This window comes from Rhinoderma darwinii, chromosome 5 (genome assembly GCF_050947455.1).
Source record: "Rhinoderma darwinii isolate aRhiDar2 chromosome 5, aRhiDar2.hap1, whole genome shotgun sequence".
NCBI classification, from domain to species: Eukaryota; Metazoa; Chordata; class Amphibia; order Anura; family Rhinodermatidae; genus Rhinoderma; species Rhinoderma darwinii.
The window spans coordinates 183,193,066-183,217,736 of NC_134691.1; the positions used below are offsets into that span (position 1 = coordinate 183,193,066).

At 41.4% G+C, this 24,671-nt stretch overlaps 1 protein-coding gene across 1 annotated transcript in view; it reads right to left on the reverse strand.

Annotated features, from left to right (window-relative positions):
• Nucleotides 1-12,512: 12,512 nt before the first annotated feature.
• Nucleotides 12,513-24,671, reverse strand: part of UBE2QL1 (ubiquitin conjugating enzyme E2 QL1) — a 51,515-nt gene continuing 39,356 nt past the window's right edge. The window contains exon 2 of the mRNA XM_075826774.1: nucleotides 12,513-14,774. Coding sequence (XP_075682889.1) covers nucleotides 14,643-14,774 — 132 coding nt within the window. The 3' untranslated portion in view covers nucleotides 12,513-14,642. The remainder of the gene's footprint in view (nucleotides 14,775-24,671) is intronic.

Sequence of the window (24,671 nt, forward strand, 5' to 3'; positions counted from 1 at the left end):
ACGACGGCAGTTTAGGTCGAGGTGCTCACTGTGCCCCAGGACTTTGATGCTCTAAGCTAATCCCGTGTTTGAATCCCTGGATAAGCGACTAACTAAGGTGTAACCAGAAGACACGTGGATGGGTTCTAGGTTAAAGTAGCCAGGTGCAACGACAGCAGAAAATATTAAAACGTTGGCTCGAGGTCACATAATGAACAGGGAAAATGATCACTTGCTGCTGGGTTCCCCAACATATCACAGCTCATTGCTGTGGGTTCACACAGCGGGCAACCTGTAATCCGCTTATCTCCAGGGAACCATTCTAATACAAATGGATTGTCTAAAGTGGACAACCCTTTTAAGCATACTCTCCTGCTATTGTCCTGTTAGTTGTTTTTTTCCCCCCAGAGAAGTAGATCCTCTAAGCTCGGCTCTGGCTGGACTGGGTTGCGGAGTAAAAAAAATCTCCCTGATCTTCAATCTTAACTCCTGCAAGTAGGTATGATCTATTCCAGTCGAAATCCTCGGTCATGGTTGTCCATAATAACCACTGATTGGCGGCGGGTGCTCTGTTGAGAAGAACTTAAAGCAAAGTCAGGAGCATAGCCGGGACTCATCACTGGAGCTGGGTGAGGTGAATAACAGTATCCCCCATAATTCAAGGGACATTTCTTGATGAGCAGTGGATCATAAACATCCTCCTTTGGAATCCAGGTCCTCTCCATCTCTTCCAATCAATTACTATGAAGAGATATAATAGTTTTTCCCACAAACCTCCTTACAACATGACAGGAAGAGACAAGAATTTATTTAAAATCTGCTGATTTATCGTGAGTGGACGAAGAGGACATCTTGATTTGCATTAAAAAAAAACTCATTAACTTCATTAATCTGTTTCAGGCCCTGAAATGGCCCGTTGAAACGTGGAGCAAGCTTATAAGACAGATATTATTTTTGGCCATCTGACTCTATCACCAGAAACAATTTTAGGATACGGGCATTGGGGCAAGATCTTGGACCAAGGTTTGGTTGGAGAAGGCAAGGGCTGGAGGAGACCCAAAGGCACCAGCCTGGGTGGTTTGAACTGGGCACAGGTGGTGCAAGAAGCAACAAACTCTTTTTTCCATTCAGACCACCAATAGTATTGTGAGAGTAATTTAGGACAACAGCATAGAATGAGCCCAAAATCACACCTTTCGTCACAGATCAGAAGGTACAAAGAAGCGTCTTCTTAGAGGAATATCAGGAGAAATATCATAGCAGTCAGAATTTTGAGTTGATAATATTGATAATATGTAACCGAATCCTCAAGAAGGGAATCGGATGGAAGTAACTAGAAAGAACATCTGCTATAAGACAGCCGGACAATAAGTCAAGAGGAAATGTTTTGCAGTTTGTTCTTCACAGTAATCTTCTTCAGACCTGGATAATCATTTCTTAAGAAAGAAGAACCCAACTCCTGCCACAGAAAAATATTGACATATCAACCCTTTCTCCAAATTCCCTTTGATGCAGGCAGACATCGCCTCAGTCTCTAATAGGGAGAGCTGGTATACTTTACCCCTGGGAGGAGTGTGTCCAGAAAGGAGAGGAATATCACAATAGCAGGTAAGATCTGCTGCATTTTTTTTTAGAAAATGTCTGCAAAATCTTGGTATTGTGTTGGCAGCTCAGATAAAAGAGCAGCAGATCTGAATGGTAGTTCCAGGTTGTGATGCTGTCCAAGAAAACATGCTGAATGCTAAAAACAGGGAGGTCGCCAGCGAGCAATTTGGCTGGGTCCTTTCAATAGTAGGAGAGTTTATTGTGAGCCAGGGTAACCACAGGAGCAAGGGACTAGAAGAATGTTAAAGCCTAACTTGAAGCTGTACTGAAACCGTTTGAATGGAGACTTGTCCCTGTGGAATAAAGGAATCATATGGGTTTTGAAGAGTTATAAGAGGAATCCGATCTCTGTACAATATTTAAACTGGTCTCTGAGAATATTTAATAAAATTATCTGCTGCGCCATACGTGACTCTTGTGGATGGAACCAAGATTTTAGGAAGTTTCAGGCCCAGGGTGAATTCTCTTCCTTCACCTAGGCCTTGGAGTTTTCCGGCTGTAGAGGGTGAACAGGAGATGACCTCTTTGTCCACAATAGAGGCACAGACCTTGTGTAAGGTAGTGTCTTTATTCCTCTGCTGACAGTGTTATATTGGTTCGTCTAGAGCAGCGACTGGTGGATTATTAAAGGAAGGAGCTAAACTAGTACATTTCTTTCCTTGAGATCTCTGCTGGAACCAAATTCCCACTCTGGTAGCCAGGCAATTCAGATCATGGAGTGTAGAGCAAAGGTCACGACCCACGTGCTAAACCTTGATATGGCCCAAAAAAACGTAATCGACTGCCTTAAACAGAGCTTCAGTGTTCCAGGCTAATTCAGAAGCGAGGATACGAAATTTGACACCGTTTTGGCCGGCTGTGAATGCCCTTTGCTTGAGGTAAAGAAAAGTTGAAGCAGCAGACGAAGTGCAGCCAGGTTCTTTGAAGACTCTAACAGGAAGCCAGAAAGATAGACAGAAAGATGGAAAGAGAAGACACCATTTGATCATTACGCTCGCATAGGGAGGGGGCCCAATGCAGTGTCACTCCAGCAAGAATGGAAACTCTATAGGCCACTATTAATCAGTTTGAGAAAAACTGCTGAGGTGAAAGTTCAAAATGTATGGTGCACTGGTTGATGAAACGCCAACAGTCCTTAGTGTCCCCATTAAACCGGAAAGAAGTCAGTACAGTAAGTAAGTACAAAGGAGTTGTCAGGAACAAGAGGGTAGTTATAAAGACAGTCTGCTGGAATGCTGCGAATATCTGAGAAGGTGCGAATTGGAAAGCGTACAGTGAGCCGATATCTCCTGGAGTGAACAGACAATCTTCCTTGCTGAGTGACTTGGTCAACAAGTTCATAGGCATCTAACCGCAGAAGTGTATATCTTGCAGTGCTTTTGGGATCCATGGTCTGCAGATACTGTTACGTCTCCTACCGGAGAAATTGATTCTCTAACCTTTAATTTGTTTGCCACTGGCTAGACTTTGGTGCGGGTTTAAAGGAATCTATCCGCTCTTCACCCTTAACCCCCGAAAGGAGGTATGGTCTTTCCCGGTTGGATTCCCAAGTTGTGGTACCCAGAATAGTCCCCGATTGGTGGCGGGTGCGCTGTAATGAAGCTGTTGAAGCGAAGTCAGGAACATTGGCAGGTTGTCAATGGAATAGCAATCAAGATGTAGCGAGCAAGAGGAGGAGACAGAACCGTAGTCACAAATTAGGCCAGTAGCCGATACCAGGTTTATCACTACAGGAACCAGGCGACAAACCGAAGGAGCAAGATAGTGTTATAATCAGGCGACAAACCGAAGGAGCAAGACAGTGTCATAATCCAGGAAGAAGGCCAAGGTCAGGATCAGGTACAGAGTCAATAACAATAATAGGAACAATAGCCAGGCAAGGATGTACCTTGATTTGCAGGCAAGTGATACATGGCAGAGTCTCTTTCAAATATCATAAAAAGTCCTGACGTCATCAGTGGACATCTGTCGCCATGGCAACCCGAAGCAGGCGGCAGATAGGAGCAGGGAACTATGGCATTACTGGAGCAGTAGCACAAGAACACAAAGGACCCGGCTGCCTAGAAATCAAATGCGGCCATCGACTGTAGCGGCAAGCGGGATAAGACACTGAAGGAGGGCGATGTGTATAACAGTGTACCTTTTCTTTCACTTAACTCTCTATCTGAAAACCCTACATTCCATGGTAGTGCCATTTCACTAAGATGGCACTACCCAAAGAGTCTAGTGATCTCCTAAAATGCAAATCTAAAGGTCAGTATTCATTTTAGTGCTTTTGAATCTCTTCTGCATTTAAAGCAGTAGATCAACCCTTACTTTAACAGTTCCACAAGCGAATTGAACTGGTGTTATTTGCAAATACAGTAGTAGCCACCTTTTATCTTGGCTCTCAACACATTCAATACACATTGGCAAGAAACTTTAACTTGACTTTTTAAATTACTTTTCAATGGCTTTTGTTGTGTGATAACATGCTGCAACAAGTTATCAGAGTCAAGATAAACTTGCTACATCTGTACACGCAATAGCTCATTGATTAGGGTTACCGTACAACAGTGGTGATCAAGAATTGCAGACAAGTCCATTTATACAAATTCCATGACTCTCACCATCTAAAATCCAAATTGCTTAATTATTTTCAAGCTAACACAGTAGCAGAAATGTAGATTAGCAAGACCCAAAACAAGAATGGCCATTTAATCACATAATTCATTCTCAAGGTCAATTTTACGTTCTCAAGGTCTTTTAATTTTACACTATTTCTGTTCCTTTGACTAAAAGGGCCAGTTCTATCCAAGTTCTCGTCCTATCTATTTGAATACCCTTTATTTGTGTTCTGGTTGGACTTCCTTTTAATTTCCTCTCTCTGTCAGAGTTCCCAGTGCTCAGTACTGAGCCATCTTCAGCTTCTGAGCATCTGTTAATTGTCTGAACATTCCTAGCACTTTACTATAATTACACCATAATCTTTTTTGCCTAAGCAAAATGTATTTATTATTTATTAAGATTTATTAGGAGGAGTGGGGATTGTAATAAATTAGGTGCTGTTCTCGCTTGCTACCCTCTTTAATTTCATTGGTTCAAAATACGAGCACCTGCACATAAGCCTTAGATCCCCATGTGCAATGCCAAGTCTTGTCTAACGTGGTGTAAAGCATGCCGCCACTGGACTCTGGAGCACAGGAATTAATCATCTTTTCTGGTGTTATAAATCATATTTCACTATTTGACAGTGTGATGATTGAATCTGGGTTTGGTGGATGCCAGGAAAACACTACCTATGCATAGTGACTGATGTAAAATTTGATGGATAAAGAATAGTAGTCTGGGGCTGTTTCTTCAAGGTTTGGGCCTTTCCAGTAAAAGGGTAATGTCAATGCTAAAGCATACAAAGGCATTTTAGACAATTGTATACTTCTAACTTTGTGGCAACAGTTTGAGGAAGTCCTATTTTTTTGTTCCAGCATGGCTGTGCACCTATGCACACAGCAAGATCCATAAAGACATGGTTTGATAAATTTGGTGAGTAGGAACTTGAGTGGCTTGCACAGAGCCCTCATCTCAACCCTATCTAACACCTTTGGAATTAATTGAAATCGTAATTGCGAGTCAGACCTTGTCGTCCACATCAGTGCCTAACCTCACAAATGCTCTTTGGGTCAATGGGCACAAATTCCCACAGCCACCCTCCAAAATCTTGTGGGAAAACCTTCTTAGAAGAGTGGAAGCTGTTAGGGTATGTGCACACGAGAACTGTATTTTACGTCTGAAAAGACAGACTGTTTTCAGGAGAAAACAGCTGCGTCGTTTCAGATGTAAAAGCTCCTCCTCGCATTATGCGAGGCGTCTTTGACGCCCGTAATCTTGAGCTGCTCTTCATTGACTTCAATGAAGAACGGCTCAAATTATGTTGCAAAGAAGTGTCCTGCACTTCTTTGCCGAGGCAGTCATTTTACGCGTCGTCCTTTGACAGCTGTCAAACGACGACGCGTAAATGACAGGTCGTCTGCACAGTACGTCGGCAAACCCATTCAAATGAATGGGCAGATGTTTGCCGACGTATTGTAGCTGTATTTTCAGACGTAAAACAAGGCATAATACGCCTCGTTTACGTCTGAAAATAGGTCGTGTGAACCCAGCCTTATAGTCATAAAAGGAGGCCCAACTTCATAATATTACCCATGGTTTTTTAATGTGATGTCTAACAAGCTCATATAGGTGTGATGGTCAGTTGTCTACATACTTATGGCCATATAGTGTAAGTTGACTATGGCCATAAAGGGATTCACATGGTTAACAACATGACTCAATGTTGCTTCATTTAAACAATGATCAATAGGTATCCCCATCTTATAAAATGATGGCATATCCATAGAATATAACTTCACCTTTTGATTAGTGGGGTTCAGACCTCTGGGACTTCATTAATAATGATAATGAAGGTGGCCACAGTGCTGCTTCAGCATATGGGACCGGTTGCAGATGCCTGCACAGCCTGGAGTATGTGAGCACCGCTGTTGAGAAAAACAGTGAAGGGGTCCGCAGCACTACAGTAGTGCCTTTAACCTTTGGATTGGTGAGGTTCCTAGAGGTTAGATCCCAATCGATCAAAAAGTGATGGCATATCCTAGCGATATGCCGTAACTTTATAAGAGGGGAATACCCATTTAGTTGATCTTAATTGTTAGAAGAAAGCTTTATCCAAATACTTATGCTACAACCAGCATAAATCATTGTCACAAATCAGTCTAGATCCATGATACAGAAATTGAAATTCATCCAACCAGACATTATTTTTACAGTCTCCAACTGTTCAGTTTCCACTGTAGCTTCAATTTCCTGTTCTTAGATGACTTCTGCTGAAGCCCACTCAAGGGTTGATGTATTGCAAATTCTGCATACCACTGTTGTAACAGCTATTTGAAATCCAGTAACCTTCATATCAGCTTCAACCAGTCTGACCAGTCTCCTCTTATCTCTCTAAGGCCCCATGCACACGACCGTAAAAATTGTCCGTAATTGCGGACCATACTACGGTCCGCAATTACGGACACCTTGCCGTATCGCTACGGATGGGTGTTCGTGCCATATAAATGTTCCGAAAATTATGGAACATGTCCGTTCTTTGGCATTTTACAGACCGTGCTCCCATACTTTGACAGCCCTCATATCTGTCAATCAAGCAATCTGGGGCGGTGATTACGGGCACGGCCGTGTGCATGAGGCCTAATTTATAAGCCAATTTCACTTTCAGAACTGGATGAAACTGATGGAATTGATTTGGTTTGCAAAATCCCTCAGATATAATTTCTTGCCCATGCTTGACAGATAATTGGTTGATTATAAATTCGCATTTACAAGCAGTTATATCAAACTGTGATTCTTACACCTTAAGGCCCTGTTCACACAGTTTTTTGCCATGGTTCTTGCCGTGGAATCCACGGCAAAAAACGGCCGAAATCGCCTCCCATTGATTTCAATGGGAGGAGATGTTTTTTTCCTGCAAGCGGAAAAAAACGCTTGCGGGAAAAAGAAGTGACCTGCCCTTTCTTCGGGTGTTTACGTCTCTGACCTCCCATTGATTCCCAATGGGAGGCAGAGAAAGCGTTCTTCGCTGCGTTTTTTGCCTGTGGCGCTCAATGGCTGCGGCTGAAAAATGCAGCAGAACACACGGCAGTTGTTCTGCCGGCATGTCAAAATCTGCCTCAAAATTTCTGAAGGAATTTTGAGGCAGATTTTTCCGCCTGCAAAACACTCCATGTGAACATACCCTGAAGGTGCTGTGGAGTTGTTTGTTAGGTGATATACATGAATACATTCAATACATGGATGTGCAGCGTCTGTCAAATCTCTTCTAAAGGTACTTTTACATGGCCCGACCTGGGTCGTGTAAACGAGCGCCGATCAACGAGACAGTTCGTTGATCGGCGCTCAGTTGCTCTTTTCACAAGGAGCTAATATGGGGACGAGCGCTTGTTACTCCTATCGCTCGTCCCCATACATTATTATCATGTCGGCAGCACATCTCACTGAATACACAGAGAGATCTGCTGCCGACAACGATAATATTTTATGTATTTAAAACGATACGATCATCTGATGAATGAGTGTTTACACAGGGCAATTATCGGGAACAAGCATTCTGTGAACGCTCGTTTGCCCGATAATTGACCAGTGTAAGGCTTTATTCAGACGAACGTAAAATACGCGCGTGCAACGCGCGTGATTTTCACGTGCGTTGCCCGTAGCTATATTTGTCAATGGGGCCGTGCAGACATGGCAGCGTTTTTTGCGCAGCGTTGCTCCGTTGCCAAAAACTCACGACATGTCCGTTGATTCAGCGTTTTCAACGCATCACGCACCCATTGAAGTCAATGGGTGCGTGAAAACCACGCATGTCGCACGGAAGCACTTCCGTGCGAACTGCGTGTTTGCGCAACAGCTGTCAAAAGGATGAATGTAAACAGAAAAGCACCACGTGCTTTTCTGTTTACAAACATCCAAACGGAGTGTCTTTGCGATTAGCGAACCCCGACAACCGAAGCTAACTTCACCGGGTTCGGCCAAACTCGTTTTGGCCGAACCCGGCAAAAAAATGTCCGGTCCGCGACGTCGGGAGACATTCACTGTGCATGGTGCTGAAAGAGTTAAACTGTTTCAGCACCATGGACAGTGACTTGCGATCCCAAAATACATGAACCTGTAAAAAAAAACGAAGTTCTAACTTACCGATTACTCCTGTCTCCTTCCTGCAGTCCGACCTCCCGGGATGACACTTCAGTTCAAGTGACAGCTCCAGCCAATCACAGGCCAAGCACAGGCTGCAGCCAATCACAGGCTGCAGCGGTCACTTGGACTGCCGCGTCATCCAGGGAGGTGGGGCCCGATGTCAAGAGAGGCGCGTCACCAAGGACGCGTCACCAAGGCAACGGCCGGGAAGTTCTCGGTAAGTAGGAACTTTATCTTTTTTTTTACAGGTTTTTCGCTGTTGTGTTCGGCATTCACTGTCGAGGGTGCTGAAAGATTTAGCTCTTTCAGCACCTTGGACAGTGACGGGCGTCGACAAGCCTCATCTCTATGATGCCGGCTGCGCGAAAATCACGCAGCCGCGCATCAGACACGGATGACACACGCAGCTGTCAAATGGTTTTTGCGCTCGCAAAACGCCGCGTTGTTTGCGCGCGCAAAAACGCAACGCTCGTGTGAATCCAGCCTAAAAGGGACTTTTCTCTAGCTCATAGAAAGATTATCAAAATGAGGGTGACCTAATAACTATGTATAAATATATAAAAAATCATTACAGAGATCTCTATCATGATTTATTTACACCCAGGATTGTTACTAGAACAAGGGGGCATCCTCTACGTCTAGAGGATAGAAAGGGATTCCTTACTGTAACAGCAGTGAGACTTTTGAACTCTCTGCCAGATGAAGTTTTCATGGTGAATTCACTAAAATAATTAAAAAAGAGCCTGGATGTCAAGTTATGGGTACTAGATTACTGTAGATGGGTTGTTGATCCAGGTATTTATTCTGATTACTCTATTTAGAGTTGGGAAGCAATTTTTTCCCTAAGATGAAAAAGATTGGCTATTGCCTAACAGGGGTTTTTGCCTCCCTCTGGATTAACATTACAATATAATAGGCTGAACTAGATGGACTTGTGTTTATTTTCCATCTCACATGCTATGTTACTATACATTTGTCATCTTGTAGAAATTGGCACACAGTAGACTGTAATTATATACTGGCATACTGCATGGTGGCACACTAGTATAAGTAACTGTGCCCCAATATTGTTCCAATTTTTTTTAAAACATGCGTATTTTAAAGATGTGTTACAAAATTATGAAACAAAGTTTAAAAATACATTAAAATTACAATATAATATTTGTATGACATTTTTTTTTTCATTGTCTGTGATTCTTAAGCTGGCCATACACCTGAAATAGCTGTTCCTCCCAACTCCACCAAAAACATGCACACTTGGTCCATTTTCTTCAATAGGGAGAGGGGAATTATCCACCGCCAGAGCCTTTTTACCTCCCGTGTTAACAATGGATTGGGTACATTGAATTTCAACATGCCTGACCCTTTTTTTCCTTGACATCTGCCATTAGGGAGAATAGGGAGATTCCAAGACCTGATAGTCCGCCTATTCCAGTGAAATCGGCAGGTTCAGACACATTTTTTTAAGATGTGTGTGGTCAGCTTTACTAATGTTGACACTTAAGTTATTACAGTGAATTAATCTATACAGATGCTGAAAAGTATATCACTTCACTACAAGTTTACATTGAAAAGTAGTTAAAACCCGTTCCCGATGTATGGCGTATACTTACATCATAGCTGGGTAGGGGAGGTATGGAGCTGGTTCACGGTGAGCGGGATCCCAGTTGTTTAAGCTCTTAGATGCCGTGGTAAATAGCAACCATGGCATAAAAGTTGTTAGAAAGAGGGGAACGACCCCCTATGTCAGCCCATCGGCCCCCCACAACGCGATCATGAGGTGCCAATGGTTGTCATGGCAGCCTGGAGGCCAAATGAAAGCTCCAGGTCTGCCATCTTTGTACTCCTAATAAAGGTAGTGCTACACAGCCCAACATGGGCCGTGTAAACGAGCACCGATCAACGAGACAGCTCGTTGATCGGTGCTCATTTGCTCCTTTCACAAGGAGCTAGTATAGGGATGAGAGCTCATTATTCAGATCGCTCCCCCACATACAGTTCACATACATACATGTCGGCAGCAAGAAGATGTGCTGCCGAAAACAATAAGTTTATGCATTTAAAACTATGCAATCAGCTGATGAACGAGCATTTGCTCGTTTATCGGCTGATCGTTGCCCTGTTTACACAGGGCAATTATCGGGAACGAGCGTTCTATGAACGCTCGTTTGCCCGATAACTGGCCAGTGAAAAGGGGCCTTAAAGGGAAGGTGTCATGAAGTTTTTTATTTTTTTTATCATATTGCTTTTAATATATTAACATAAATTTTATTTATTTGTGTTCTCATGTTCTACTTTTTACTTTGTTCTTATTTTTACTTCTCTATGGGGGCTGCCATTTTTTTTTCACCTTTGTATGTGTCGATTAACGACACATACAGAGATGGAATACGGCACATACAACCCCATAGAGAATGCGAATGGGAGCCGTTCCATTCTCTGAAGCGTACGCCGTCTGTGTGGGAACGGCGCATGCGCCTCTCCCACAGAGACCAAAACGAAGCTCGTTTGCAGAGCGAAATCCGGCGCCATTTTCATGTGCCCCGGAAGCCGCTGCCAGACAGTAAGATAACGACTTCCGGCCGCAGCTTCCGGCCATATGTTCAAGGAAGCGAAGCCGCAAGGAATAGGAGCGGAGGCGGTGGCAGAAGAAGGTAATTTATAATCGTGTATGTTATGTGTGTATTATGTTCATGTATGTTTGTGTTATACTGTCTGATTACCACTGTATCTAATCCTCCTACACTGTGCAGTCGCTCAGAAAATGGTGGCAGACAGTGTAGGAGGTTTGAAGATTCAAACCCCTCCTTCTCTTGGTACTAGCCAGAATAAGGGAGGGGGGATTGTGTGAGTACACTAGAGAGAGCGTGTCTACCCCAAATTTGCAGCATAAAGCAATGAGGTTGCTTTACCACATTGACCATGCTGCAATTTTTGGAACTGCTCCCTCTAGTGGCCAGCACATGGGAATGTTATAAATTAGAATAATTTATAATATTTTCTGACTTGTGAAACAATTAAAACAATGTGTAATCACTTAAATAATAATTGTTTAACTAAAAAAAATAAAAATACAATTCTAGCGACACATTCCCTTTAAGCGCTTAATAGGAGACTGCCAGAATCAGGATAGCTTGCAATTGTGGGATCAAAAACTCTGAAGTACCCCAAAAAGGGTGCCATTAAAAACTACAGCTTGTATTGCAAAAAATAAGCCCTCATATCTGTCAATCAAGCCGTTATGGCTCTCAGAATGTGGCGACACTAAATACAATTTTTTATCAATTAATTTTTTACTTCTAGAAGTAGTAAAATATAAAAAAAACAATACATTTGGTACCATCGTTATCGTATTGACGGCAGAATAAAGTTAATATGTCATTTTTATTGCACAGTGAACTCCGTAAAACCTAAACATAAAAAACAATGGAGGAATCGCTGTTTCTTTCAGATTCTACCCCACAAATATTTTTGTCCCCCGCTTTCTAGTACATTATATGGTACAGTAAGTGGTGCTATGAAAAACTACAACTCATCCCACAAAAAAAATCAAGCCCTCATAGGATGTATGGACGGAAAAATAAAAACGTTACGGCTTTTGGAAGGTGGAAAGGAAAAAACTAAAATAATCATTAATTTGCTCAAAATCAAAATAATGACTATGGCATGATGGGGTTAATAAATAGCTGGTGCATTTGTACTACAGTTATCTTAGTGTTTAAACTGCGTTTTTTTCCTGTAGCATTTTTTCCACCATGCTCTGGACTGCACCTCACAACCGTTAGTTTTAGGTTTATCAGCTATTTTTTTTAAACTTTGTTTAAACTTTTCAGGGGTTGTTTGAGATGAAATAAAAGGGTCTACTTTTATTCCCAAAAACCGCGCCACACTTGTCCATGGACTTTGTCTGGTATTGAAACTCAACCCCATACAAGTTAACTGAAATACCAGACACAGGCTGTGAATAGGAGAAGCTATTTCTGGGGGACAAAAAAAGCCAAATTGTGTGTAAACAGGAGTGTCAGCTGTCAGCATAAGAAGAAATGCTTTCCCAATATAACAGTGCTATTTATGGTATAAAAGATTCCTTCAAAATTTTCTGTAAACACTCTCCAGTCATTCACAATCATCCTTTTTGGATCACAAGTCAGATGTTCGGAAAATAATGTGTCAACCTAAAGTAATTATAGAACTCACTGTGCAGATTGGAATGTTTAATAATCTGTCTGAACAACATTTTTATACAATATTAACATTTAATATATGAACGCTTATTGGAGTCGTCCAATCATTACCTTTTATGACACGTCAGCGAAAGATGCCATATAAATCAGAGCGGCGGAGGTCTGGGAGCTAGGACCACTTCAAATATTGAGAAGGAGCAGGTTTCAAAGAATTGCCCGTTTTCATTGAAGAGGGGCTCCACTGCTTGTTTTCTATCCATTGAAGCTGCCTGACTCCCACTTTTATGACTTATCTGATTTACATGTCATAAAGCTTAATTATCCACTGAAGAGGACCTGACAGCTCTCCTGACAGGTCTGGTTTAGTAAATACTTGTATATCCCATGAAATAACAATTCTGGAGGATATTTGTAAATTAATGTAGAAACCTACAATTGGGTGTTACCATTCCCCTTGTTAATTGGGTGTAATCCTACACACTGACACTATCCAATCAGTGCTTACAGTATCAGACTGCATACATAGCTTATCAACAAAGGGAATAGTAACACCGAGTTGTCAATGTATTTATGCATTGACAAGAGGAATAACAGAGGAACAGCACAACGCAGTTTTAAGAAATTAAGCTTCAGAATGATTTTATGGAGAACACAAGTATTTACTAAAACAGGCATGTCAGTAGAGCCGATAGGTCCTCTTTAGTTATTAACTATCCAGAAGAAAAAAAAAAAAAAACACTTGAAAACGTTGATGGGAAAAAAAAAACACTGTGAAGATAGTAATATTATATTTTGTGTGTTGTGTGGTAATGACAAACTGATAATTGTTTGCCTATAATTAATATGCGAAAGACCAATAACTGTAAAATTGCACATTATTTTCGGTCGCACTATTTGCAGCAATGGTAACATCTTTTTAACTTCATATTACTTATATTTTTAATATGTGAAAAGAAGACAATGAGAGAGATTTATCAAAACTGTCAAATAGAAAAACTAGCCTTGTTGCCCATACTAACCAATCACAGTGCAGGTTTCATTTTTCCAGAGCAGTTTAAGAAATGAAAGCAGACCTCTGATTGACTTAAATTTTTCTATTAGGAAATTTTGATAAATAAGGCCCAATGCCTGTATTCATTCGGACTATAAATAAACAGCATGGACTGCACATGAAAAAAGACTGGACTTAACCATCAGCAAAGATAACAGAAACACACAAGAAAGAAATACACACCTTACATTACATGAGAGCAATTTCCATATTCAGCCAAGAGAAATGTCATGTTAAGATTCCTTCTAGGGTACATCTAATTACTGTATTAATGAGTCAATTTGACGAGACCTTTGAAGGGGCCTTTACTAATTGCACTATGACATAAAAGCCTGGAAGCCGACCTCCTGGCGGCTGCTCATTACTCATCGCTATAGTCAAAATAAACCTTCAAACACCTTTTAAATGAATTTATTTTACAATAGTTCCACACTATAACTCTTTATTATTTTTTTCCACTGTTATATTTCGTCAGTTATCCAACACAGATCACATCGAACACAAATGAGGTTTAAAGTTTGAGTCACAGCGGACCACAGCTCCACGTAAAGACAAATCTTTAATGTTGTGTTGACCTGCCAGGAAAAGAGACAAAGATAAACAGCACAGCAAACATGTACCTGCAATGCACTGCTTGCCTATTAAATATTAACGGCTTCATGTACATTTACATAAATTAAGCAGCAGTGGCTAGAACTTCCACTGTTGCTTTTTGGCGCTGCTGTCAATGGAAGAAGCCGAAAAACCATGCGTCTAAGATGGACAATGAAGTAATCTCAATCTTCTCTCATCAGTGACATGAAGATGTTCAATCATCAGCCTCGAAACATGACTAAGACAACGTTCTGTGCCACGCACTTTTCTTCTTCAATGTTTTCCAATGTAAACACTTCTGAACGTAAATTAAGTCTTCCCGTCGATCACATTCTTAAACTGAAGCTGAAGTAGAAAAAGACAGATGAATGGATGTATGGTGTACAGCACTGAGGAGATGGCATAGTGATTTTTTTTTTCCTTAAATATATATCATTTTTCTCTCGGTGAGGTGGTTTCCTTCTCCCTGTCTTGAAGTCTTTTCATCAGGGTGATATGTGTCAACCATCAGACACCGGTGGAGTAACCCAACCATACTTCTCATGGGTCTTCACTAAACTCTTAAATGTTGCTTCTGCCTCTTTGCGGCTAAAAGCCTTTTTCGATTTTCCAGCTTTCCTGCAGATACGACCCTATAAGAACAAAAATATGAAACAATATCAATAACCCTCAAACAATATAATCCACAGTGCTGAATATTTAACATTGTGTCTAGGTATCATTATACATTAATTTAGTATTAAAAAACACAATATAATTAATGTTAGAAAGGCGTCCAATAATAAAATGATCCACATAATCTTAGCTTATCCAAATGTTCTTGGAATTTACAAAATGAAACATATCGTTAAAGTGAGTTTTTCTCCAGGCGATCAGCAGTAAGGATTTCTATTTAATTCTACATTCCGGTTCAGAGTAGAGCAAAAGTTAAAGGGGTTTTCCCCCAATTGACATTTATCACCTATTCACAGGATAGAAGATAAATGTCTGATCGGTGGGGGCCCCACTGCTGAGATAACTTTGAATGGAGTGGCGGTACAGCATTTGTGGTGCCGCTTGTTTCAAAGTCTATGGGACTGACGGAGACAGGTGAGTACCGTGCTCGGATATTTCCATCAGCCCCATAGACATTGAATGGAGCGGCAGGGTGTATGCTGGAACACTTCTCCATTCAAGCTCCTGCTCACAGCGGTCACGCAGTGAGGAGGGACGGAGGAGTCGGGCAACCGTTCTGGCAATTGGTGGGGTCCCAGCAGTAAGGCCCCTAGTAATCAAACATTTGGAAAGGGGATAAATGGCAATTGTGGAAGAAAAAACCCCTCAACTCCTCACATTCAAATTTATACTACTGATTTATGTTAGAGAAGCGTATTTCCCCAGCTGTCTCCAGATTGTTTTCATAGTCCGTTCTCTTCCATTTTTTTTATTTTCATATAAATGATCTAATGGTGGATGTCCAGTCACTTGGATAAGTGTGGACTACAATAAACTAAATCTCATGTGTTAAATCAGTCTGATGCTATTCAACGTTGTGTCCTGTAACCATATTTCAAATAACTGCAACTTCAGAAATGAAAATCGACAATATTAAACAAAACATTACAGGAGGCAGATCATAGTATTGGATTCTAGTATATAAATGGTTAGGTAAAATAAATAAATATAAGTAAATTAACAATTTATATATGAATCTGTACACTTTCTAGGTGAAAAATGATAATTTGCATGGTTTATTTCCCAGAAGACAATCCGAATAATGTTCAAGACTTGGTTATTAATTGAGTTTATGAATGTGATTGTCCACATATTAACCCAGAACAGGGAACAACAAAAATGTCCTAAAAAACTTGAGTAGGATCTTTTCAAATGTTTCCATTTCCAATTCTTTAGAATAAGGATGGACGGAGAAAAGTTTTTGCTAACTCTAATAAGTCATGAGCATGCAAACATTAAGCAGTGGAAATGAATGTATATTTTGGTTTCACCCACTAGATAGGTATACATTGTGGATTTTTGTGTAGAATTTGTGTTTCATCCCTTCCCTTTTTCCTATCCCTTGGTTGATCTTAATGGACATATGTCTTTTTTCAACCATGCTAACTATGTAACATTATAACTTTCCGCACTCATTAATAAATTCTGGTAATATTTAAAGAGGCTCTGTCACCAGATTTTGCAACCTCTATCTGCTATTGCAGCAGATAGGCGCTGCAATGTAGATTACAGTAACGTTTTTATTTTTAAAAAACGAGCATTTTTGGCCAAGTTATGACCATTTTCGTATTTATGCAAATGAGGCTTGCAAAAGTACAACTGGGCGTGTTGAAAAGTAAAAGTACAACTGGGCGTGTATTATGTGCGTACATCGGGGCGTGTTTACTACTTTTACTAGCTGGGCTTTCTGATGAGAAGTATCATCCACTTCTCTTCAGAACGCCCAGCTTCTGACAGTGCAGATCTGTGACGTCACTCACAGGTCCTGCATCGTGTCGGCACCAGAGGCTACAGTTGATTCTGCAGCAGCATCAGCACTTGCAGGTAAGTAGCTACATCGATTTACCTGCAAACGCCGATGCTGCTGCAGAATCATCTGTAGCCTCTGGTGTTGATGTGTCCTCGCTCGTCTGACACGATGCAGGACCTGTGAGTGACGACACAGCGTGATCTCTGGAGAACACGGCTGTGTCTGCACTGCCAAAAGCTGGGCGTTGTGAAGAGAAGTGGATGATACTTCTCATCAGAACGCCCAGCTAGTAAAAGTAGTAAACACGCCCCGATGTACGCACATAATACACGCCCAGTTGTACTTTTACTTTTCAACACGCCCAGTTGTACTTTTACAAGCCTCATTTGCATAAATACGAAAATGGTCATAACTTGGCCAAAAATGCTCGTTTTTTAAAAATAAAAACGTTACTGCAATCTACATTGCAGCGCCTATCTGCTGCAATAGCAGATAGGGGTTGCAAAATCTGGTGACAGAGCCTCTTTAAAAGTGTTTTTGCTTTGCACAATTCTTTTTTGTTAGAAGAGCCCCCAACGATAAACTGATCACAGGGTGTCCTGTTGATAGAACCCCCAGCGATCAGCTGTAAACTGTCCGGAACCGGAAAGCAATTGCTCAATTCTCCTACAGCACCACCCCAGGGGAAATGAAGCATTACACAGTGATGTCATGCATGGACATTCTGGCTTCTCTAGAGAGTCAGGCACCTTGTAGCTGCTCTTGGCTCTGGCTGATAAAAGGTTCTAAACAGGGAACCCCCACATCTGTTAATGCATAATTCCCTAATAGGGTATTTGAAAAAGTTTTTTTTAAACCAGACAATTCCTATAACTTGTACTTCTACTTGTACATATAATCAATAAAGTAATAACATTACAGGCAATCCCAAAATGTAATATAAGTATCAAACATAGAGCATGTAGCATGTAGCATCTGTAGTTAAAGTGATTTGTCTAATAATATATTATGGAATTGCTCACAATTCAGCTCCCTAATATTTAAGCCAAGGTACTGCTAGATCATTTACACTTTAACATAATTTTTTTTGGGCATGAACTGGTTTAGAAATTGTAACATTTTTTTGCAGTATATTTTTCTATACAGCTTTGTATTCACAGAAATTCATTAGTTAATAGCAAAACTCATAGAAAACGTGTGTTCAGCTTTCAAGAAAATGCATGCATCTATTTTATGAATCTATGCTAAGCTAATTCTTGCTTCCCCAAAAAATCTGAATGGCAGTTTTTTTTTTTATAGAAAAATCATAATAGAACAGCCACTTAATGACAGTCAAAGAATATATTTCTTAAGATATTTCTTCCATTCTCAAAAAAAAAAAAAAATACTGGTCTAAACAATCTTAAAATGTATATTTTGCTACTCTAGTCTGCCATGTGGCATTAAAGTAACGCAGCCACTCTGACTGCAGAATTTACTATTCGACGGGGCTGAAGTAGTAATATATCTGATGTTGGTGGTGAACATCAGTGTACAGGCTTTGAGAAAACTGGCATTTTCTCTTAAAAACATTTCACCCAATAAAATAAATGCAATACAGAAGTTCCAGCCGTAAAGAGAACCTTTCATCTGCCCATACATGTGCAGCTGAGTTGCAGCATGTAATAGGCAGGGCTGTACAAACCCTGTCTGACTATAAAAAAAAAATCCTATCTTTCTCCGTTATTTAGATATCCCGTGCCGTTATATTTGGCGCCCGATATTTAAATAACTCCCTGAACTGTCAATGGGGCATGTAATTGGCAAGGGGGCGTGTAACATTGCTGTAACACTGTCCAATCAGCTACAAACAGCGTCACAGCAATAGCTGAAGAGAGGAGAGCATGTGCACACGCCCGCGCAGCTGCGCCACCACCACTGAACAGAATGTGAATTCTTCTTCTGTTCCATGGTGGCAGGAGTATCTTCGGCAGCGGCATCAGAGCTGAGCGCGCGCATGCTCCCTATTACTCTTCAGAAATCACACAGATCGTGAGAGATCACACAGTCTTGTCATCCTTGTCTGCCGAGCTGCGTGTGCACACGCACACTTTCTCCTCTCTCTAGCTCTTGCTGTGACACTGTCCATAGCTGATAGGACAGTGTCACAGCGATGTTACATGCCACCTTGCCAATTAAACGCCCCATTGACAGTTCAGGGGGTTATTTAAATATTGGGCGCCAGATATGACGGCACCAATATCTCAATAACGGAGGAGGATAGGAAAAATGTTAAAGTGCCCCAGGGTTTGTGCAGCCCTGCCCATTACATGCTACACTAAGCTGCACATGTATGGGCAGGTAAAAGGTTCTTTTTAAAGCAGTCCATAAATCTAGTGTGCCCACACATGCGCTACAGGCTCCACTGGTCCTGAACTGCTATGCTTTCCACTTCTGAAAGTATACAAATTTTATATAAAAGAACATCAACTTTACTTCACAGTCCGCCATTGAAACAAGAATAAAAGCCCTCTACTTATTAAGATATAATGTGACAATGCGCCTAAGATAATTCTCCGAATGTTGTGCTGGTACTTATCACTCTTCAATCACCATATAAATATATATATTCAGCTTGGCCAAACAAGTATGTTCATTTTCATAAAGGAGCACAGGTGTGGCTGCCAGGCTCCTCAGGTAACTTATGAGGTGAAACAATTAAATCTTCTAAAAAAATCTAACTTTGCTTATACATTTCGTCAAGAATGTCTAATAGTGTCTGACAACCGCTTATTCGTCAATCAAATGGATTCTGGCCCTCTAAAATGTGGTGCTAGAGTAGGATCCCAATCCAATATATCATAAAAAAGAAAAACTCCACATTCAGACATACTTCTCAATCCGTTAACTTTTGTTCAAAAGTATTCCGCATGCACTTTTAAGTATCTGATGTTTCAGTCTTAAAGACCATACTCAACCAGAGCGGATTGCCGAATAAGACGGGTAAAGGAGACATGACGCTCTATATGTGACCTCAGTAACTGCATTGAATGGCACCCCTTATCCATACTAGAATATTGTTTGGTAGAAACAAAACCAATGGAATCTGTTCAAGGTTATCTACAACGATTTTTATGACCTTAGATGTGATCGATAACAGCTCGATCCTGAGTGTCTGACCCGCTGTCACTGAACCTGTCAGTGCTGCTGACCTGACGGATACGGTTTTCACCGCTAGATACAGCTGCTCTGTATACAGGATACAAAGCATCTGAAAAAGTAAAAATAATTTATCATAAAAAATAATTATAAAGTTGCACCAATCACTGCCTTTAAAGTGGAACTAGCAGAAGAAATAAGAAAGTGTACATGAAAATATCTTAATGTCTTACTTCTTAGCTGACTTGTCAGCTTTGGGCCTGTCACTTCAAGAACTGATAACTGCACTACTGTTAGGTCCTCATGCCAAGGGGTAATCCACATATGTCTGTCGCTCACATTCTTTTTTTTCCTCCGGCTAGCTGAAAAAACAGTTTTCTATTCGGTCAGTGTTGCGTGGCAATGCTATGGACACTGTACAGGTGATCACAGTGCACAACATTATTAGTCGAGCCCAGCTCAGGCAAAAAAAAAACAACTGGCGAGATACAATCAATATATGCAAATGATCCCAAACAAGTTCAGTTTTATCACAAGGACGTTGATTCAAATCACCATTCACATCAATGTCCATACATTTATACACATAACTTACAATATCGTAGTCAATAAAGGAGTGAACATTGATGTATGTTCATAAGTACACACATATACAGTGAAGGAAATAAGTATTTGATCCCTTGCTGATTTTGTAAGTTTGCCCACTGTCAAAGACATGAACAGTCTAGAATTTTTAGGCTAGGTTAATTTTACCAGTGAGAGATAGATTATATATATATATATATAAAAAAAAAAGAAAAATCACATAGTCAAAATTATATATATTTTTTTGCATTGTGCACAGAGAAATAAGTATTTGATCCCTTTGGCAAACAAGACTTAATACTTGGTGGCAAAACCCTTGTTGGCAAGCACAGCAGTCAGACGTTTTTTGTAGTTGATGATGAGGTTTGCACACATGTTAGATGGAATTTTGGCCCATTACTCTTTGCAGATCATCTGTAAATCATTAAGATTTCGAGGCTGTCGCTTGACAGTTCTTTGGGTCATAGGCAGCATTTCTCTTCCTCCAAACACGGCGAGTTGAGTTAATGCCAAAGAGCTCAATTTTAGTCTCATCTGACCACAGCACCTTCTCCCAATCACTCTCAGAATCATCCAGATGTTCATGTGCCTTCTTGAGCAGGGGGACCTTGCGGGCAATGCAGGATTTTAATCCATTACAGCGTAATGTGTTACCAATGGTTTTCTTGGTGACTGTGGTCCCAGCTGCCTTGAGATCATTAACAAGTTCCCCCCCCGTGCAGTTTTCGGCTGAGCTCTCACCTTCCTCAGGATCAAGGATACCCCACGAGGTGAGATTTTGCATGGAGCCCCAGATCGATGTCGATTGACAGTCATTTTGTATGTCTTCCATTTTCTTACTATTGCACCAACAGTTGTCTCCTCACCCAGCGTCTTACTTATGGTTTTGTAGCCCATTCCAGCCTTGTGCAGGTCTATGATCTTGTCCCTGACATCCTTAGAAAGCTCTTTGGTCTTGCCCATGTTGTAGAGGTTAGAGTCAGACTGATTAATTGAGTCTGTGGACAGGAGTCTTTTATACAGGTGACCATGTAAGACAGCTGTCTTTAATGCAGGCACCAAGTTGATTTGGAGCGTGTAACTGGTCTGGAGGAGGCTGAACTCTTAATGGTTGGTAGGGGATCAAATACTTATTTCTCTGTGCACAATGCAAATAAATATATATAATTTTGACTATGTGATTTTCAGCTTTTTTTTTTTTATATATAATCTATCTCTCACTGGTAAAATTAACCTAGCCTAAAAATTCTAAACCGTTCATGACTTTGACAGTGGGCAAACTTACAAAATCAGCAAGGGATCAAATACTTATTTCCTTCACTGTATACCTAAATATCAGAGGCAAACTAATTTTTGTAAAACATTTCAGGAGGCATTCTTATTTTTTTCTTTTTACTGGCCGGACCGCAAGAACTTTCCTAGACTTTAATAGAAAAACACCAAAAAAGTTAGGCACCTTCAATAGGTGCTTTGGTTGCCTGGTTCTAGGGATTAGTTCAGTCCCAACTATTATAACAGCAGGCAGTTCACTATCATCTTGTGGCCTAGAAAGCCATTACAGTTGAAATCACTAAATAGTTTCACAACCTAAGCTAAAAGTGACTTTAAAGAGGCTCTGTCACCAGATTATAAGTGTCCTATCTCCTACATAATCTGATCGGCGCTGTAATGTAGATAACAGCAGTGTTTTTTATTTTGAAAAATGATCATTTTTGAGCAAGTTATGAGCAATTTTAGATTTATGCTAATTCATTTCTTAATAGACAACTGGGCGTGTTTTTTAACTTTTGACCAAGTGGGCATTGTAAAGAGAAGTGTATGATGCTGACCAATGTCATCTTGTACCACTATCAAGATGACATGTATTCAGTGCCGTAGCTATAGGGATCGCAGCGGTCACAATTACGACCGGGCCCCGAAGCCAGGGTGGCCCGTGGCCCTCCGCACCACATCAATAAAAAGTTACTATAGCAACTCGGGCCCCTGTTACTATAGTAACTGACAGTACTTACCGTCCTGGTTCTGGAGCGCAGCAGAGGTCATGACGTCACAACACTGTGCGCAGCGCATGACGTCACAACGCTATGCGCAGCACACATCGTGATCCCGGATAGAGTCAGGACGTCTGCTGCGGCTGAAGAGGAGGTAAGATTAATATCCCTGTCTTCTGAAGTTGATTGGTGGGGTCCGAATCCCGGGAGCCGGCCAATCAGCTGTTTTGAAGGGGCCGCAGCACTCGTACGAGAGCTGCTTCCCCTTCATTCCGGTCACTTCATTCCGGTCACTTGCTCACACTGTGGATCGGCGTCGGCGATTCAGAGTGTGAGCGAGTAAGGGAAATTAAGGGGAAGCAGCTGTCGTATGAGTGCTGCAGCCCCTTCAAAACAGCTGATTGGCCGGCTCCCGGGAGACGGACCCCGACACATCAGCTATTGATGGCCTATCCTGATGATAGGCCATCAATGTTTACGGACTGGACAACCCCTTTAAGCCTACGATGTAGCAGGCTTAGAGGGCCCATGACACAGGATCACAGATTGTGTGATGCTGTCTGCTGGGCCCTGTATCTAAGCCAATCACATGGTAGGCTTAGAAACATGGCCCATGTGTGATCCTGTCTGATGGGCCCTGTATTTAAGCCTACCACACGGTAGGTTTAGATACAGGGCCCCAGCACACAGTAGTCTTATACTGTATAAGATTACTGTCTGCCGGTCCCTGTATCTAAGCCTACCTTGTGGCAGGCTTAGATACAGGGTCAAACAGACAGTATCACACATGGGCCCTGTATCTAAGCCTAACACATGTGTTACTACTAATCGTTTTTTGTGTGTTTTCTCACAGGTTCGGTCGTTGAACTACGTCGGATTCCAGGACTACTTCGATGACGCCTTTTTTTTATTATCAATAAAATGGATAACGAGGGTTGTGTGTTTTTTTTTCTTTCAATAAAATATTTTTTCTATGTCTTTGTGTTTTTTTTAAACTATATTACTACCACTTAAGTAATGGCCGCCGGCGGATTGACAGCGTGCATTGCTAAGGCGGGGCTTAGTGTTAGCCGGTGCGGAAGCTAACACTAACCCCCATTATTACCCCGGTACCCACTGCCACCAGGGTTGCTGGGAAGAGCCGGGTACAATCCAGTACTTGACCATCTGTAGTGATGGTCGGGCAATGGGGCGGCCGCATGCTGGTAGTATTAGGCTGGGAAAGGCCAGAAACAGTGGCCCTTCCCACCCTGGTAATGCTGCCTAGTAATGGAGGTTGTCAATCAGCCAAAGGCCAATACTAAGGCGGTAATAATAAAGTTTAAAAAAATACAAGCACATGTAAAAAATATTTTATTGAAATAAAAAACACAACCCCCATTAACCATTTTATTGAGAATAAAAAAACGCTGTTATTGAAGTCCTCGAATCCGAAGTAGTCCAACAGCCGAACTTGTAAAATAACACAAACACACAAAAATAATTAGAAATACATAAAAAAGCAAAACAATTATTATCTTACCTTTCCTGGGTCCAGCGCTGGAGCCGCAATGTCAGCGAGCTGGGCCCTATATCTAATCCAATCATGTGTGATACTGCCTGCTGAGCCACTGTATCTAATCCTATCATGTGTGATACTGTCTGCTGAGCTACTGTATCTAATCCAATCATGTGTGATACTGTCTGCTGAGCCACTGTATCTAATCCAATCATGTGTGATACTGTCTGCTGAGCCGCTGTATCTAATCCTATCATGTATGATACTGTCTGCTGAGCTACTGTATCTAATCCCATCATGTGTGATAATGTCTTCTGGGCTGTGTATCTAATCCTATCATGTGTGATACTGTCTGCTGAGCTGTGTATCTAATCCTATCATGTGTGATACTGTCTGCTGAGCCGCTGTATCTAATCCTATCCATAGTTTATAGGGTCGTAGTGCTATAGATATGCTGTCTCCTATACACACATACATTTTTTTGGGGCGGACACATATGTATTGGGGCTATTTCCCCTGACATTTTAAGTCCTTAGGCCCCATGCACACAAACGTGTTTTTGCGTCCGCAATTCCCCCGAAAATCCACGGGAGAATTGCGGACCCATTCATTTCTATGGGCCCATACACACTATCCGTGTTTTCACGGGTCCCCGCATGTCCGCAAATCCGTGCCGCAAATTCGATGCGGACATGCCCATAGAAGTCAATGGGCCCGTGGAAAATGCGGGTACACCTCCGTGTGTCAACCGCAGTTTGCGGATTTGCGGAAGTGTTGCTAGGCGACGACTGGGAATGAGTTCTGTCGTCATCCTGTTTTTCCTAGGCTTTTTTTTTTTATCCGCATTTTGCGG